General features: G+C 42.1%; 1 protein-coding gene across 1 annotated transcript in view; it reads left to right on the forward strand.

Moving 5' to 3' along the window:
- The first annotated feature begins 7,915 nt into the window (after positions 1-7,915).
- The window catches only part of CDC5L (cell division cycle 5 like), a 58,937-nt gene continuing 48,021 nt past the window's right edge, over positions 7,916-18,831 (forward strand). Inside the window, exons 1-5 of the mRNA XM_033217351.1 lie at positions 7,916-8,264; positions 10,662-10,765; positions 12,809-12,970; positions 13,579-13,706; positions 16,475-16,574. Of these exons, the coding sequence (XP_033073242.1) occupies positions 8,220-8,264; positions 10,662-10,765; positions 12,809-12,970; positions 13,579-13,706; positions 16,475-16,574 (539 nt within the window). The 5' untranslated portion in view covers positions 7,916-8,219. The remainder of the gene's footprint in view (positions 8,265-10,661; positions 10,766-12,808; positions 12,971-13,578; positions 13,707-16,474; positions 16,575-18,831) is intronic.

The following is an 18,831-nucleotide window of genomic DNA, read 5'->3' on the forward strand; positions in this document are numbered from 1 at the left end:
TCGGGAGGCTGAGGCAGGAGAATGGTGTAAACCCGGGAGGCGGAGCTTGCAGTGAGCTGAGATCCGGCCACTGCACTCCAGCTCGGGCGACAGAGCGAGACTCCGTCTCAAAAAAAAAAAAAAAAAAAAAAGAACAACCAAAATATAGCTTTAGAAGGTTTGGAGTAGTCTCTAGGTTTCAAAGAGGACTATATAATTCCTAGATGCTGCTCTAAGTAGATATGATTTGATTCCTTTTTCTTTTAATCTAGGACGCAGAAACCATGAGTAAAACAAAAACAAAAACAAAAAACCCCACACAACTGTTAGATAATTGAACTTCTGGAGTTACAGGACTACATTTCATCCCCTGAAAATCAGGGAAGTTTTCACTGGATCTGGTGTTCTCTGTGGGTACATCTCGATGGCCAGGCCTTATTCCACGGCACCTCAACAGCTGGCAGGGAGAGTTCCACTGCCAACTTCAGACAGCATCAGTATGTCTGTGTGTGTTTGGGAGACAAAGGCATAGAAAAGACCACTTGGGAAAAATATGTGCATATCACAGCTGTTCCAGCTTTTGCTTCTTTCCAGCTGTTCCAGCTTTTCCTTTGCTTCTTTCCAGCTGTTTCAGCTTTAGCTTCTTTCTGCTACAAAGAGGTTGAACCTGTTAGATGTAAAGATCCCCTTCACCTCACTGTAGGGTCTTTGGTAAATAAAAACACGTGTGTGTGCAGAGGTGCGTGTGTGTTCATTTCTTACTTTCAGTAACTGAAGTTCAATAGAAATAAACCATATGTGACACTTTACAAGTAAATTTCTTGGTGTGCAATTTTACATTGCACAGAGGTATTCTAATTTTGGATCCTGGGATAAACGAAAAATGGCCTCTGTGGACATGAGGAAACATTGTATTATTCAACTAGTGGCACCAACATTCAAATCAGTGATCTCTGAACTCCAAGTTACCAAAATGTTAAGATAGTAGGATATCAAACTTCTAAACTTCCACAAGGAATTTAGGAATATACTGTAGGAGTCCACTAATTGTCCACATTTCTAATACGAGACACAGGTTAGTTTTGTTTTGTTCTTAGGCATTTGGGTCTCAAAATCTAGGCAGGTAAGCACATTGTTTACAGGACTTGACTCGGTGAAGGATTTTAGAGTTGGAGCCCTTCAAGATCATGTCCCTGTCCTAAAGAGGCTTTTCTTTCCCGGCTGGGAAATCAGGAGAGAGTACTTGGGTATATAATTACCTCTACCCAGAACTGAGTCACATGCCTGATGTGGGATGGTACACCTTTTTATGGGGTCTACGGGCCAAGTTTCCGGCACACTCTGGGAGAGGATGTGGGAGCACATTTGAGATGACCGGTGTCCTTCCCATGCTGGGGAGCCCCAAGAGGGACTGTGGCCTGATCCCACCCTCAGGAATAGGGAGGCCACTCCTGGCTGACCTGGGACCCAACACTGAGCCTCCTAAATCCAGGCTATAACACTTACATGAAAAGTAAACATTTCGTGGTGTGCATGAAGGGCCCTAGCCTTGTATCACATAAGCAGCCAAAATATCCCAATGTCTTATTTTCTGAGGAAATGTGTCTGCCTCCCCCAAATGTGGTGTGGGGGCAGCAGACAGATCCAGCTTCCAGTGGTGAAGCAGTGAGCAAGCGTATGCTCATCTGGCTAGAAATGTGTTCTTTTGTCTGGGCACAGTTGGGGCTGGAGTAAAAGTTGGGTTTCTGTTAGACAGAATGGAGTTAGGAGCATAGTTATACTAAATATTGTTTGTTCTTTATTTAAAATTCATTTAACTGGGAGCTCTGCTTCTTTTTTTTTTTTTTTTGAGAGGAAGTCTCACCCTGTCATCCAGGCTGGAGTGCAGTGGTGCCATCTCGGCTCACTGCAAGCTCCGCCTCCCAGAGCCTGAGTTCACGCCATTCTCCTGCCTCAGCCTCCTGAGTAGCTGGGACTACAGGCACCCGCCACCATGCCCGGCTAATTTTTTGTATTTTTTTTTTAGTAGAGACAGGGTTTCACCATGTTAGCCAGGATGGTCTCGATCTCCTGACCTGCCTCAGCCTCCCAAAGTGCTGGGATTACAGGCATGAGCCATCGCACCCGGTTGAGCTCTGCATTTTTATTTGTCAGAACTGGCAACTTACAGTGCACGTGGCACAAAGGAGATAGATTTGAGACAAGTAGGAGGTCAAGGTGGTGAGACTCTGGGATAACTTTGGAATGGGTGGGGTAAAAATATAGGAGAAGGAGAAATGGCAAGTGGATGGATGATGGTGTTGTTGCCAGGGCCATCTGGACCTCATGTATCATCTTTGTACAACTAGAGAATGATGCCCTCTTGGTGGACACAACCCTGTGGAAGAACAGCTTGGTGAGCTGTGTGCAAGCTGGATTTAAACCCCCATGTCCTTGTGCAGTGAACTTCTTACACGACTGTACACAGCAGTCTTGTGCTATTCACTGAAATGAGGCATGCTGGGGAAGTACAGATTTTTTGGGAGGAGGTCAATTTTCGGCAATTTGACATTGAGGAACCTGTGACACTGGCAGAACTGTCTAGGGTGTAGCTGGGCATATAAATCTGGGGTCTGGATATATGCATGTGAAAAATAAAGCTCCTGTGAGAAATGTGTATTCTAAGCCTGTGACATGTAGATGTAGGGGCTAGATGTAAATTACACAATTGGAATATCCATTCCAAACTGAGCAATAAGCTCAAAAAGAACTTTAAACCTCAGGGCCTGAGCAAAAGCAAATTCTCCTTGGGATCACTTCACTTCAGGGCACAGGGGACTCCCTAGAGAACACCAACAAAGGTGAACCCCTGAGAAAGAACTATAAAACCACAATTGGATCCACCAAAGGAATTGTCAACGGATGAAACTCCATTAGCTTTTCCCAGTGCTGGTTGAGGAATTTCTAAATGGGAAGGAGGGGCTTATGGATGACAATCTGGTGGATGGGGTGGGGCTAGAGGACCTGTCTTGAAATGGTATCATCATGCAATGCATAATGACATTTTGATAAACTCTAAACTGCATATATGATGGTGGTCCCATAAGATTATAATACCATATTTTTACTGTATCTTTTCTTTATTTATTGTTTTGCAGATATCTTTTTTAAACAATTATTAGAAGACATTTTACTGATAAATGTTTTTACTGTACCTTTTCTATATTTAGATACACAAATGCCATTGTGTTACAGCTGCCTATGGTATTCAGTACAGTAACATGCTGTATAGGTTTGTAGCCTAGGAGCAAGGGGTTATATATACCATATGGCCTAGGTGTGTAATAGACTACTGCATCTAGGTTTGGCGTGAGTACATTCTACGACGTCCTCACAACAGTGAAATCGCCTAACGATGCATTTCTCAGAATGTATCCCTGTCATTAAGTGACACATGACTGCATTTGCAGGATAATATTTTTATGTAAATTATTATGCATGTTTATTTGGGGAGATGGTGAAGATTGTGAGAGTCATTAACCCTGCCTCTAAACTATGCCTTGCCGTTGCCATAGGCTTTTGCCCCTAATTTTAGCCCTTTCCTGCATAGTTTCTTGGTGGTGAAAAAACTGGATGAAAGGGAAACTAGAATTTTGATTGCTTTCTCTGCTAAGTAAATGTCAATCCATTCAGAACCAGCTCCCCAGAGAGGGGTGAGGGATAGGGAAATGGGGACAATGCAACCTAAAAATCCTCCTGCTAACATCTCTGTTGCCCTTTGTAAGTCGGATGGACTTCTAACCTTTTTTTCCTGAGCCAGAGTTTCTCAAATTGTGTTTCCTGAGTGTCAATAGATATATAAGAAAAAAGGTTTTTAGGGTCAAATTAGTTGGGAAATGCTATATAGTAAGTCCTCACTTTTATCATTGATAAGATTTTGGAAACTGCAACTTTAAGCAAAAGGATGTATAATGTAATCAATTTTACCATAGGCTAATTGATACAAACAAGAGTTAAGTTTCTATGGCATATTTCTGGTCACAAAACATCACCAAACTTCTAAATAAAGACAAAAACACTTCTAATATTAAACAGTGAAATAAGTGTAAGCTATGCACACATTTAAGAAAGATTAGGCTGGGGCACGGTGGCTCACACCTGTAATTCCAGCACCTTGGGAGGTCAAGGAGGGCAGATCACTTGAGCTCAGGAGTTTGAGACCAGCCTGGGAATGGTGAAACCCCATCTCTACAAAAAAAATACAAAACTTAGCCAGGCATGGTGGTGCATGCCTGTAGTCCCAGCTACTCGGGAGGCTGAGGTTGGAAGATTGCTTGAGCCTGTGGGGTGGGGGTAAAGGCTGCAGTGACCCGAGATCGTGGCACTGCACTCCAGCCTGGGGCACAGAGTAAGACCCTGTCTCAAAGAAAAGAAAGATTAATAAGAACAAGATAAGTATTCCCGCTTATTCCAGTTCAGGGTTATAGGTGGCCAGAGCCTATCCCAGCACAAAGCAGCAATCAGCTCTGCACAGGACACAGGACACCATCCCATTGCGGGGCACACTCACACACACCCACATTCACTCAGACTGCAGGCTTGCAAATGAACCTCACCTGCACAGCTTTGGGATGTGGAAGGAAACCAGGGTATCTGGAAGAAACCTACACAGACAGTGGCCCTGGCTTCAAGTGGATTTTTTTTTTTTTTCTGAGATGAGGTCTCACCCCGGGTGGAGTGCAGTGGTGTGATCATGGCTCACTGCAGCCTTGACCACCCAGGCTCAAGTGATCCTCCCATCTCAGCCTCACGGGTAGCTGGGATCACAAGTGTGCGCCACCACACCCAGCTAATTTTTAATATTTTTGTAGGGACAGAGTCTCACTATATTGCTCAGGCTGGTCTCAAACTCCTGGGCTCAAGCAATCCTCCTGCCTTGGCCTCCCAGAGTGTTGGAATTACAGGCATGAGCCACCATGCCTGGCCTCATCAATGTTATCATGAAACGATCTTGCACAAAATGATGTTATTCAAGGATTTGCTGTATTAGCAAAGGAGTGTATTAGCTTCCTAGGGCTGCCACAACAAAGTACAATAAACTAAGAGGCTTAAAACAAGATAAATGTATTCTCTTACAGTTCTGGAGGCTGGGAGTCCAAAATCAAAGTGTCAGCAGGGCTGGCTCCTTCTTGGAGCTCAGAGGGAGAATGTGTTCCATGCCTTCTCCTGTCGGTGGCTGCCAGAATCCTTGGCATTCCTTGACTTGGAGCTGCATCACTACAGTCTCTGCCTCCTTCTTCCCATGATATTCCCCCTGTGGGTCTGTATCTTTTTTCTTCTCCACTTATAAGGACACTAGTCATTGGATTTAGGGACAACCTACTCCAGTATGATCTCATTTTAACTTGATCACATCTGCAAAGACTCTATTTCCAAATAAGGTCACATTTATAGGTATAGCAGGGGTTAGGACTTGAACATATCTATTTTGGGGGAATACAATTCAACTCTCAACAGGCAGAAACAGATTTTTTTCATCTGACAGCTTCTTACAGGTTTTAATTTCAGTGACTCCGCAAGAGGGGAGGACATAAAAACCATTTTTTTTTTAAAGAGATATTTTATATAACTGGTGTTCTAAGGAACATGTTTGGGGAAAAATGCCTTGGGTGAGTGAGGAGACTATTTGGCAGTGGCCACTCACTTTACCAAAGATTTGCAGTGACCGACCATATAGTCTGGTTCCCTGATGGTAGATGCTTCTTATGGCTGGCCCTCAAGAGATAATTGGCAGTCCCTGGGGCCTCTTTGTAAGGGTTCCCATACCTGGCTGGTGAGACTGCAGTAGTATGACGGGGGGAGACTGGCCAAGCAGGGCATCCCGGAGGACAGTGTGTTTGTGTTCTGATGTTTGTGGCTATAGTACTCTGGTTTCAGACATCCTGGGACTTCCATGATGTTGCATTTTCTGAATTCTGAAAGGGGATATACAATCTGATTCAAAGGCGAAATGAGGGACAGTTGACAGGGCTGTTTTATTTGGATGAGTAGGTTGTACAATGCATGTCTCTAGGGGTGGAATTCACATAGTGGAGATGGTAGATCCAATTTTCTTGTAATAGAGTGTCCTGTTCTCAGAACGCCAGTATTTTGTGACAATTTTCCATCAGGTGGCATAAAGTGTCTTGAGGAAGGGGCACCTTTTTCTAGTTCTCACAAAGGTGATATATGGTATAGAGGTGGCCCTGAATGGAAGGAGAAGCCATCATCAATTCTTGGAATGTGAGATCTGAAAGGCCTCTGAGAGAGTATTGATCCATCTCTGGAATTGTTAGGACTCTTGCTTACAAATAATAGAAACCCAATTCCAACTGGCTAACACCAACAGGAAACTAATAATCAGAATGCAAGAACAGGAATGCAGCTAGGACTCAGGAGCATGCTGGATCCAGGTACTCTGACATGGTCAGGACTTACATTTCTCTCTTTACCTGCTTTTTTCCCTTAATCCAAAACATGGTGGTAGACAATTCCTGGGTGTCACATGTTGGATGTTCAGCAGTCAGCAGAGACTGACCTCCTCTATGCTCCAGTGTTAAAATCTCAAAGACCTAGTATTTGATAGCACAACAGGATGACTATAGTAAAAAATAATTTAATTGTACATTTAAATTAACTAAAATATTATAATTGGATTGTTTGTAAAACAAATGATAAATGCTTGAGATGGATACCCCATTTACCCTGATGTGATTATTATGTGTTGTATGCCAGTATTAAAATATCTCATGTACCCCATAAATACATGTACTATGTACCCACAAAAATTAAATATAAAAAATTAAAAAAAGCTGCCCCGTTACAGGAGAGGTCCAAACGAAAACACTTTGTTTGAGTTTAACTGGCCACAGGTCCGATGGTTTCCTATCCACCACACAGCTAAATAGCTCAAGGGCGGGCTGCCCGCCAGCATAAACCTTTGAGTGGCAAATACTACTAGGGTGGCCATGGAAAATGCCCTCTTGCCGACCATAATTGTACAGAATGTGTGTAAATAAAAGCTAAAAGGAAAAAGAAAGAAAATTCTTTAGCTCTTCCAGAAGAGGCAAACGGAGAAATGAAGAAATATAAAGAGATAGGCACTATAAAAATACTAAATACTATAAATAGGGCATTTCCCAACCCACTAAATATTTTGATATTTTCGAGGGATGGAGCCAGAGATGTTCTGGAATGGTGAAGAAGGAGACTGCATGAATAATTGGGGTGGGATAGCAGAGAGTTTGCCAATCCCTACTTCACTGGGTTTTAGTTATGTTTCAGTTAATCTGCCTCCTCATTTATGAGGCAGGTATTGTTAGTTCCACTTTTCAGATGAGGATACTGAGATTCAGTAAGGTTACTACCCAAACTTACGAGAAAGTCAAGATTTCACAAGATTTCAACCCAACTCGAGTTTTCTAATACGAGTGCGTATCAATGGTATTATTAATCCAGACTGAGCGATGAATTAAAAACTCTGACGTGACGTTTCTGCGGGTTTCTGGAACAAGCATGGATCACCTGGGGACGGGGTGAAGTTGGCGTTGCCCTCCTTGCAATAATAGATGCTATTGTTTTGGAGCAGTTATTATGGATCAGATACTGTGCTGGGTCTATGATCTCATTTAGTCCTTACGACAATCCTGTGAGGTTGGCATTACTATGTTCTCTATTTTACACGTGAGGAAACTGAGCCTTAAATAAATTACTGGCTTTTCCTGAGTATTCTGTGAATAAATTCCTATTACTGAAATACTTAAAAGAGCTAGATTAATAAATTAACAAAGCCCTCTTCGTAACAACTGTGCTGAAATTGCACACGCGTGGCGTTCCCACCCTCTGCCACTCGGTGACGTTACGATCAATCCCACCACTTTGTTCCCAGCCAAGCTCCACCGCCGCTATCTCGCGAGAGCCGTAGTTTCTTCCATTCTGTTTTGGACATGCGCGGGGCGTAAAGCGCTTTGGCCAGAGTGGTTTGATGGTATTTTGTCAGTCTTCCTACAGCAGGGCTTCCACAAGACACTTTTTCCCTTTCAGCCACCCCAGATCTCGCGAGACTTGCTTTCTGCTCCCCCTCCCACCTTGCGCCTGCGCAGGTCTTCAAAGCAGAAGGTCGCGCTTGGAGGAAGTGGCGGCTTTGAGTCCCGTGGCCCAAGCACCGTTACTACTTCTCTGAAGCTCCTGTCGGCTGCTTGCCGAGACACCCTGCCGCCAAGATGCCTCGAATTATGATCAAGGGGGGCGTATGGAGGAACACCGAGGTAAGTCTCCTTTTCCCGCCGTCCGCTGCCCTCCGCTCCCCTCTAGCAGCTTGTGCGCACGCGCGCGGAGCTTGGGTAGGCGAGGAGGAGACCCTGTGAGATCTGCGTGGAGGGCAGCCTGGGGGCGGACCCGCGGGTCTCTTTCCGTGTGTCGGGGCCCTTTCCGTGTGTCCGGCCCCGTGTTGTGCGAGCGCCAGTGGGACAGGGACCGTGATGTAACCACCTGGCTACCCAGCTCCAAGCTCACTTGTTAGGCCCTTAGTGAACTTTTGTTGACTTTAATACGCCCCCTCCCACCCCCGCGCCCCGGGAGGAACTCAAGAGTTCCAACTCAGCGAGAATTGGTCCCCTGGGGCACCATCCACTCTTAGTCCGGGCACCACGACTCTGTCCAATACTCAGAAATAAAGAAGTTGCCGTGGCCACAACTTTGTTTCTTCATTGACATCCTTGCAGAGGGGAAGCAGTTTGAGTACCAGGTTCAGAGAGCCCGTTTATGCCCGCATCTCTCTGGTTACCTGTTACCACGGCATAACCTGTCTGCCATCCCGACAGATCCCAAGGTCTGGTTTCTGTCACTGCCTTTGCCTAGATGGAAGCCAGAAAAGAAAAACTGCTTAGGATAGTCTCTGCTTCCAGAAACGTAGTGGATAGTGCCATTGGTGAGCCAAAGGGCAGTAGAGTGGGAGTGAAATAGAGATTAGATTTTAGTGCATTTTGTGTTCAGAGTGTACCGAATTTATCAGTTTCTGGAGCACATCATATCTTTTCATGCTCCGTGCCTTTTTTTCGTTAAATATTATGCCTTCTTTTTTTACGTCTTTTGCCTTCCTAGCACTTGACATCTTTCTGATCATCCTTCAAACCTAGTTCAGAAACACTTCTTGGAATCTTTGTAAGAATTAGTTGCACCCCCGGTATTCTCATGGTACCTTTTTCTTCCGTTTGTTAAAGCTTGCTTTGTCTTTTTGTAAGCATCACATCCTCAGTGTGATACTGGTTAAGTTTCTTAACTTCTGAGAGCCTCAGTTTTCTAATTTCTCTAAATTGGGATAATAATACCTCACTTGAGGATTACACGAGTTAAATACGTTTGGAATATTTAGGACAGAGTAGGGCACATAGTAGCCTCTGAGTAAGTGCTGGTTGCTCTTTCACCTCACCAGATGGCATTGCGAGAGGACCAGGTCTTGGTATCCCTAGAACCTAGGACAGTAACCAACATGAAGTAGGTTGCTTGACAGGTGTTTGCAGAATGAATCAAGTAGAGTAGGTATCTGCTGTATCTGTTTGGTTGAAAATGTGTTTAAGTGTAGTAGTACTGCAACCGAGTTACAAATAAAGACAATGAAAACTGCCTCAGCTTGCTCCAAGGGAACCAGTCTGTTTAGATTGGAGAAGAGATGATTTCTGAGGGAGAGACAGATATAAAATCAAGTAACAGTAAGATTCCTATGCAGTGGTCAAAGCTCTGCAGTCTTTTTAAAACAGTATATTTGATTATGGGAGATGCAGAGGATAGAGTGGGGTATCTCAAGAGGCATGTACCTCTAATCCAATGTGGGAAAAAAAGCCTAGAAGTAAAATCGCCCAAGTGCGTGCATCTATGACTCCATTAACCTTCTTGTCTGTGACTTAGCTTGCCAGGCTGCCTTGAGATTGGTGCATTCCACGTTGTGATGGGTGCCCTGGTGAAGTGGTATCCAGAGACCGGGGGGGGGGGGGGGGGTCTCTGGAAGGAGAGCTGACTGGTGGGGTTGGGGTAGAAATATTTAATTCTTAGGTTAGACCTGAGATGTGGATTCTTGGGTCATAAGTGGGGTTAAGGGGCTGGCGGGGAAATGCCATGTGTAAACTTGAAACAGGAGGCTTGGATTGGAGAATACATTCACCAGAGTCCCAGCTTGCTTCTTGAGGCCTGGATACGTCCTGTTTGATAAGACCTTTCCCGAAGACCTGTTTCAAGGTAGATGTTGAGGAAGTGTTTTTTGAGTGACTGTATAAATGAATGAGTTATACCTTTTTGTTGTTGTTGTGTTTTTTAGTTATCCTTTTTGAAGAGAAGGACAGCCACACATTGAAGAATACTTTTTCTTAATCTTTGTTGTAAAGTAGGGTTTCTCAGATTGGGCTGTTCCCACTCCCAATTTATTGAAGAGTGTGGTGTAAGGGTGGGTAGATATCTTTCTAAGGGATTTCTTCTTAATTTCTTAATTCTTGGTTGCTGTTTATTATTATAGTTAATGAGGTTTTCATTCTTAGTCTTTTAACCTAGGGGGTGTGAATGTGCATGTTATGTGTCTGTCTCTCCAAAAGCCCTATCAGAGTTAATTTAAATTTTGTCTTTTCTCACTTGGAGTTTTGTGACTGAATGTACTCTTTGGCAAATTTTTTTAGGATGAAATTCTGAAAGCAGCGGTAATGAAATATGGGAAAAACCAGTGGTCTAGGATTGCCTCATTGCTGCATAGAAAATCAGCAAAGCAGTGCAAAGCCAGATGGTATGTACCAGTTTAATAAGTGGAAAACAGAAAAGGAGCTTAATTGTGATGATGGAAAATGTGAGCTCTGTGAACCTTATCAAAGAAAGCAAACATCATGATATAACAAGGCATGGAGTGGGAGATGGAATTTGGACTTTTGACTTAGCTGTCACTTTCTTCCTGTGTAATCTTAGGCAAGCCATTTTTCTATCCCTCTCCCCTGCCCTTGTTTTCTCCCAATTAAGGATAATAATACTTGGTCCTAACTGATAGAGATGTGAGGTGTCATCTAAATGGGTTAATGTATTTGAGAGTGCTTTGTGAAGCATACAAAGTCTACTTTCAGGGGCAGATGAGCCCCAGCTTGTAAATTAATTGTGTTCTAAAAGTGCATAAGTTAGCTGTTTTAGAACTTACTTTGTCAAAGAAATAAGTGATAATGGCTGATTTTCCAAATGAGCCTACGGTAGTTGAGTTTCCCCACAATGCAGTTGAAATATTATCTATTTTATAGTTAATATGTTAAATATTAAGCATATTTAATATGTTATATATGTTAAAACATAATATAAGCCAGCCCTGAGCCTGTGGTGTCACCTGTTTTTTATTTTTATTTTTTGAGACGGAGTCTCACTCTGTTGCCCCGTCTGGAGTGCAGTGCTGTGATCTCGGCTCACTGCAAGCTTCGCTTCCTGGGTTCATGTCGTTCTCCTGCCTCAGCCTCCCCATTAGCTGGGACTACAGGCTCCTGCCACCATTCCTGGCTAATTTTTTGTATTTTTAGTAGAGACGGAGTTTCACCGTGTTAGCCAGGATGGTCTCAATCTCCTGACCTCGTGATTCACCCGCCTCGGCCTCCCAAAGTGCTGGGATTACAAGTGTGAGCCTCCGCGCCCGGCTAGTGTCACCTCTTAAATCATAGGATAGTGGACATGTGAAGCTATTTAGTGTGTTCTTAGCATGAGTTATTTAGCACCATCCCCCAACTCATGTGGCGTTAGGAAAATACTTTGGATTGTACAAGAATGACCTAATTTCCTCGGCACCTGTGTAGGGGAAAGGATCAGAATGTAGAGATTGGCCAGGTGTGGTGACTCACATCTGTAAGCCTAGCACTTTGAGAGGCCAAGGCTGGGATCACCTGAGGTCAGGAGTTTGAGACCAGCCTGGACAACATGGTTAAAACCCCATCTCTATTAAAAATACAAAAATGAGCCAGGCGTGGTGGCTACTTGGGAGGCTGAAGTGGGAGGATCAGTTGAACCCAGGAGGTGGAGGTTGCAGTGAGCTGAGATGGTGCCACTGCACTCTAGCCTTGGTGACAGAACGAGGCTTTTTTCCATCTCAGAAAAAAAAGAATGTAGAAATTGGCTGTTAAAGAGGAAGATGATTTTTAGGCTGAAGAAATGGTTCTGATTTCTGTGTGTCTTAGTGGTACCAGTTCCTGCTCTCATATTTGGTAGGACGTAAGTCCTGTTTGCCTGCCTGTCATCCAGCTAAGTAGACTGGATGGAAAAGGTGTGCTGAGTGGGGAATTAGGAAAGACGGAGGGGATGTCTTAGTAGTTTTACTTAAATTTTAAAACATATCAAATGAAAGGATACAGTGAATTTAGTGAGTGTAAGTCAGGTGCTTAAAGAAATAAGCCTTGGTGTGAGAACTAAAGCATGAGAAAATAGTATGAAAACTGGAAACACCGTAAAAAAAGTAAGGTTGTGTTGTCTTCCAAATATTTCAAAATTTCTAGAAAAGTGTAAAATAAATAAAAACAAATGATAGTTGAGAAAGAAAGCATATGATCATGATACAGTGAAGTAACCTTTTTTAACCATTACTAATCTTGCATAATTAAAACAAAATAGAATGTGATGAGATGGGGACTATTGGCTGGGATAAGTGTGACCACACAGCAAATACTCTGTTGTCAAAAAGAACAGTTTTAGTAATTGAAGGATGAGAGCATTTGTTGAAACAGACACTAGAAGTCAATGTATCCATTGTGCAAATTTGATGTTTATGCCAGGTAATTGACTAATATATAAAATGATCTATTTTTAATAGGTATGAATGGCTGGATCCAAGCATTAAGAAGACAGAATGGTCCAGAGAAGAAGAGGAAAAACTCTTGCACTTGGCCAAGTTGATGCCAACTCAGTGGAGGACCATTGCTCCAATCATCGGAAGAACAGCAGCCCAGTGCTTAGAACACTATGAATTTCTTCTGTAAGTGAATCTTCAGAAAGAGCATAGAATATATGTTTATGTTCTGAAAGAGGCTGAATAAACTTTGAGTATTTTTCTCTTTAAACTTTTAATTATGGATGTGAGTAAAGCCAAAGCTAAAGCCATTGGATAATATTTTCCAAATCTCAAATGGTTGATCAAAATTATGCCTTCTATTATATACTTCCTAAAATAATAATTTAAAAGATTTATACAAGTCATGCGTGTTCATCATAGAAAATCTGGGGAAAAAATAGTAAAAGAGCAAATAAAAGTCACCCATAATCACACTGCTAAGAATTAACTACTGGAACATTTTGGTTCTTTACTAATAGTTTTTTTTTTTTTTTTAATTTGTATGGCTGTACTGCATTTGTGACTAGGATCTGTTTGGGTCCTATTTCAGAGTGGTTGAAACCAGTCACTGAAATTAACAAATTTTAATATCATTTCTTTCAGATGAAGTGATAGTAAAAAGGCTTTATGTTGTTAAAGCCCATCCATTGTTTTTTTTGGGGGAGGGGAAAGAGTGTCAGAACTTGGAAATCTGGTAATTTTAACACTAAATGGTATTATAGTGTGAGTAACTCCTGTGGGCTTTTTTCTAGGGATAAAGCTGCCCAAAGAGACAATGAAGAAGAAACAACAGATGATCCACGAAAACTTAAACCTGGAGAAATAGATCCAAATCCAGAAACAAAACCAGCGCGGCCTGATCCAATTGATATGGATGAGGGTAAGTGTATGCTTTGAGGAATTTATTTCTTTGGTAACTGTAAACTCCTCTGGCCTCTTTGTAACTTTTTTTTTTTTTTTTTTCTTTGTAACTCTTTTAGTTCCTTTCTGAACTCCTCTACTTTAGAATTCCTTTTTTTTTTTTTTCTGAGACAAGGTCTTGCTCTGTTACCCAGGCTAGAATAAAGTGGCACAGTCATGGTTCACTGCAGTTTTGACCTCCTGGGCTTAAGCAGTCCTCCCACCACAGCCCTCCTGAGTAGTTGGGACTACAGATTTATGCCGCCATACCTGGCTCATTTTAAAATTTTTCTATAGAGATGAGGTCTCCCTGTGTTACCGAGGCTGGTCTCAAACTCCTGGGCTTAAGCTATCCTCCCTTTTCTGCCTCCCAAAGTGTTGAGATTATAGGTGTGAGCCACTATACCTGGTCCCCAATTCTGTCAGCAGTGTTCTTATTCTAAGCATCTTTCCAAATATGTCCAGTGTTGTCTGTTATAGAGTAGTTGCTTTTTCTGAACAGGGCCCCTTCATCTTCTGTTTCTTAAGTTCAGTTAATTAAGCAGTGTTACTGGGTGTGGTGGTGTGTGCCTGTAGTGCTAACTGCTAAGGAAGTTGAGATGGGTCGATCTCTTTAGCCCAGGAGTTGAAGGCCAGTCTGGGCAACATAACCTCTTGAGCCTAGATAGAAGTTGGAGGCCAGCCTGGGAAACATAATGAGACCCTGTCTTTAAAATTGATAGCGTGATTCTATTGGGTAGATTTTTCAGAGGCTAGAGGTGAGCCCTTGAGGATTCTGTTTCTCATTCCTATTCCACAGAGAGAAACAACAAGTCTCAGTCCTCCTATTAATTACTTATTTGACTATAGGCAAGTTATTTATTCTGTGTGAGAAGGCAACACTGTGAGACTGTGATGGAGACTTAACAGTGATTCTGTGAGGCATTGAATCAGGGATTCCACAATAGAAAGTATATGGAATCAACCTAAGTGTCCATTAATGGGTGAATGGGTAAAGAAAATGTGGGCTGGGCACAGTGGCTCACGCCTGTAATCCCAGCACTTTGGGAGGCCGAGGTGGGCAGATCACTTGAGCCCAGGAGTTTAAGACCAGCCTGACCAATATGGTGAAACCCTGCCTCTATAAAAAATACAAAAATTAGCCAGGTGTGGTAGCTCATGCCTGTAGATCCAGCTACTGGGGAGGCTGAGGTGGGAGAATCACTTGAGCCCAGGAGGCTGAGTTTGCTATGAGCCGAGATCAAGCTACTGCACTCCAGCCTGGGCAACAGAGCAGGATCCTGTCTCAAAAAAAAAAAAAAAAAAAAAAAAGGATGGTACACACACACACACACGAATATTATTTGGTCATAAAAAGCAATGAAATCATGTCATTTGCAGTAACATGGATGGACTAGAAGTCATTATGTTAAGTGAAATAAGCCAGGCATAGAGAGACAAATACTGCATGTTTTCCCTCATATGTGGGCGCTAAAAGCGTTGATCTCATGGAGGTAGAGAATAGAGTGATAGATGCCAGAGACTGGATATGGTGTGTGGGTGGGAGAGCGGGATGAAGAGAGGTTGGTTAATGGGTACAAACATAGATGGAAAGAAACAAGTTCTGATGTTTGATAGCAGAATAATTGGGTGACTGTAGTTAGCAATGGTGTATTACATATTTTATAGTAGCTGGAAGAGAGGTCTGAAATAAATACTCAAGGTGATAGATACCCCAGATACCCTGACTTGATCATTACACATTCTATGCATGTAACAAACTCTCACATGTACCCTATAAATGTGTAAAGTATGATGTATCAGTTAACAGAATCAGGAATTGGATTTTCAACCCATGTGTGCCACCTATTAGCTGTTTGACCTTAGACAAGTCATAAAATCTCTCTGAGCTTTAATTCCCTTTCTTGCTAGATGGGGAATCCTAATACCTGCTTTACCTTAGCAGGGTTGTTGTGAAGCACTCAGTAAATATTTGTTGAGTTTCTGAAATGTAAACTTTGAACGTAGTGGTTACCAAAGGGAGACTGTGGCTAGGCTGGCTGCATCATTGTCACAGGGAGAGCATTTAAAAATAGAAATATCAGGGCTTCTCCTGTATATACTGAGACAGTACATCTGGGGTGGTGTGGGAGGCAAGGGAAGAGCAGTTATCTTGGAATCTGAGTATTTTACAAGTTCCCATGTGATTTAATTGGACAGCCTTGCATAGGAATTGTTCTAAGGCATCAATAGTGGCATGTATTATTCTGTTCTGTAGAGCCATGAAAAATGTATTGGAGGAGAGAAATTGTTCTGAGGGGAAAAAAAAGTATCTAATGATAGCAATTCTCTCATAATTAAATAGTTTTTACCCTATTTCACAATTTGTGCTGTGCCAGTTAGTTGATGATAATGAAGGATACAATAATTGTAGCTGCTGTTTAATGAATACTTGCTGGATGCTTTACATATTTCATTTTACTTAGCTCTTCTGAAAATCCTTGTGAAATAGGAATTGTTATTCCAATTTTATAGGGAAACATGCTTAGGGAGGGTAAGTGACTAAGGTCACATAGCTACCAAGTGGTGGGCCTGATTTTTAACCTAGGTTCTTTGACTTTAAACTCAAGCTGTTTCCATTATGCTACATCATAAAATCAGTATTTTTTTTTTCTCATTTTGAGCAATAGAGTGTCTCTTACATACCTCGCTTCTAAAGTATGTAAGAACTAAGAAAATACTTAGTTTTTCTTCTTTTAATTTTGGCAGATGAACTTGAGATGCTTTCTGAAGCCAGAGCCCGCTTGGCTAATACTCAGGGAAAGAAGGCCAAGAGGAAAGCAAGAGAGAAACAGTTGGAAGAAGCAAGGTATGTGTGTATATAGGAATAAAAAGCAAAGTGTTTTTCTCACGTAACGATCAACACAGAATACTTCTGTGACCAAATATGTGTGTTTTTTTTCTCGCCCCACCAGCAAGCAGGCAGTCGATTCTGCAGTGGATAGCTGAGTGTCCTCTAATTCAGTTAATTCTAATACTGTCTTCCTGGAGATAGCTCCATATCTTACAGGTTGAGGACTTAGTCCCACAAGACTGAACCCCAGTTTTGATGCTGACCCTAAGCCCCTGGTTATTTTGCTTGTGTTTCTGACCACCGAGCCGGGTTCCACTGCCCCTTCCTCGGGTTCCATGCATTTGCTAGAGGGCTCACAGAACTCAGGGAAAGACCCACATTTACTGGCCTATTACAAAGGATATTTTAAGGATACAAATTAACAGCCACATGAAGAGACACATAGGGTGAAGCTTGGAAGGGTCCTGAGTGCAGGCACTTATGTCCCATTGAAGCTGGGGTATGCCACGCTCTTAGCAAGTAGGTGTGTTCTTGTTCACCTTTTTGGAAGTCCCCATGTATTTGGCTGCCCACAAGTTCTCCAGACCCTGTCCTTTTGGGTTTTTATGGAGGCTTCATTAAATAGACAAGATTCATTACATCATTGGCCATTGCTTATCAACTCAATCTTCAGCCCTTCTCCCCTCTCCTGAGGTTGGAGGTGGGGAGCCGAAAGTCCCAACCCCTCTAGTCCTGCCGTGGCCTTTCTGGTGACTGCCAGCTATCAGTCAACTCATTAACATGCAGAAAGACACTTATCACTTGGAAGAGTCCCAGGATTTTAGGAGTTGTATTGTTGGAAACACGGATGAAGACCAAATATGTTATTTCACAATGTCACAGTGTGCTTGTCACCATTCATAGTTCAATAATTATTCTAGGCATCCTTAGGACCAATAAAACTGCATGATTTATTAACCCTGTTGGGTGAATAATAATTGGAATTGTCCAGTTCCCATTTCACTAGTATTCTTTACCTTCTTTATTTCTCTGAAAATATCTTGTGTTTTTTTCTCCTAACCATTTCAGAATAGTTAAAGAAAACCATATTTCAAAAAAAATTTAAGCTATGGCAGAAGTAATGCCCAGTTTATCCAGTATGTTGAGTGTGTTCTGTTGGCATGTGAGACCTTCATTTGTTGTAGCTATTTTGGAATCAGATGACTGTAGGACACACAAGATTATGTGTCTTTTGTATGACTGCCAATTAGTTACTTTCCTTGATTGGTATTGGGAAGGCACTGGCTGTGAAACAGGAAAATTGGCTGAACAAAGAGGGAATTAATGAGCTTAGAACCAAATTTTAGGTCCTCATAGAAATCTGTATTTAAAAAGTAAATGAATATATATTACACATTGTCTTTCACTCAGGATTTTCTTCTCTTTCCCCTTTTTTCCTTTTGGCTAAGTCCATGATATCAGTCCTAATAACCCGGAAACCAAGATGATATCACTAAAGGGCAAATCTGGACTATGTAACAGCTTATTAGCTTCTGCGATTCAGGCCCTAGAATAACCTCCTTATCCTATAGAGTGCCCCTTGTGGCCCCCAGGTTGGCCTACTGGTTCTTCTTGACCTGATGACTAGCATTATGTTGTAATTAATGGCTTTGAAGTGCCAGATCCTGGGATGGAGGATTTTTTAATGCCTCGGGATGCATGGTGACAGAGCTGGCCCGTTGCTAGCCTAGAATAGTTAGCTTATTTGGGGTTATTAGCTGCCTGGGACAGTAAACAGAAACCAAGAGGAGGTACTAACTTTTCTACCATTCTTGGCCACCTCTCTATTCTGTGTACTCTTTAGAGTTAGGTACTGTGAGTAAGGTTGAAAAAAAATCACTTTTCCATTTTTATCCATGGTTGTAGGGAACCAAATTTTTAGAGCCCTTTAACCATGTGGATTGGGCCAGGGACACAGCAAATGCATATGTGAAAAATCTCCAAGTGTGGCTAGCGTTGATTGCTTTAAATAAAATTTGCAGATTTTAATTTACCCTATAATTTCTTGTAGGCATTCTTGTAGAATCTACACATCTTTATAAGTTATATTGTAACAGGCTGGATTGGCCTCTATGCAAAGTGCAGTGCAGGGCTATTTGCTTTAAAATGTTAAATTACAAATCTACCTTATAACTTAAAGCAGTTTTTTATTGATTATAAAAGTAACACATTTTTCCTTCCAGTATTGTTAATGTTCTCATTTTGGGGCATAGGTGATATAATGCTATATGGC

This window comes from Trachypithecus francoisi, unplaced genomic scaffold (assembly GCF_009764315.1).
Source record: "Trachypithecus francoisi isolate TF-2019V2 unplaced genomic scaffold, Tfra_2.0 Lachesis_group10, whole genome shotgun sequence".
Lineage (NCBI taxonomy): Eukaryota > Metazoa > Chordata > Mammalia > Primates > Cercopithecidae > Trachypithecus > Trachypithecus francoisi.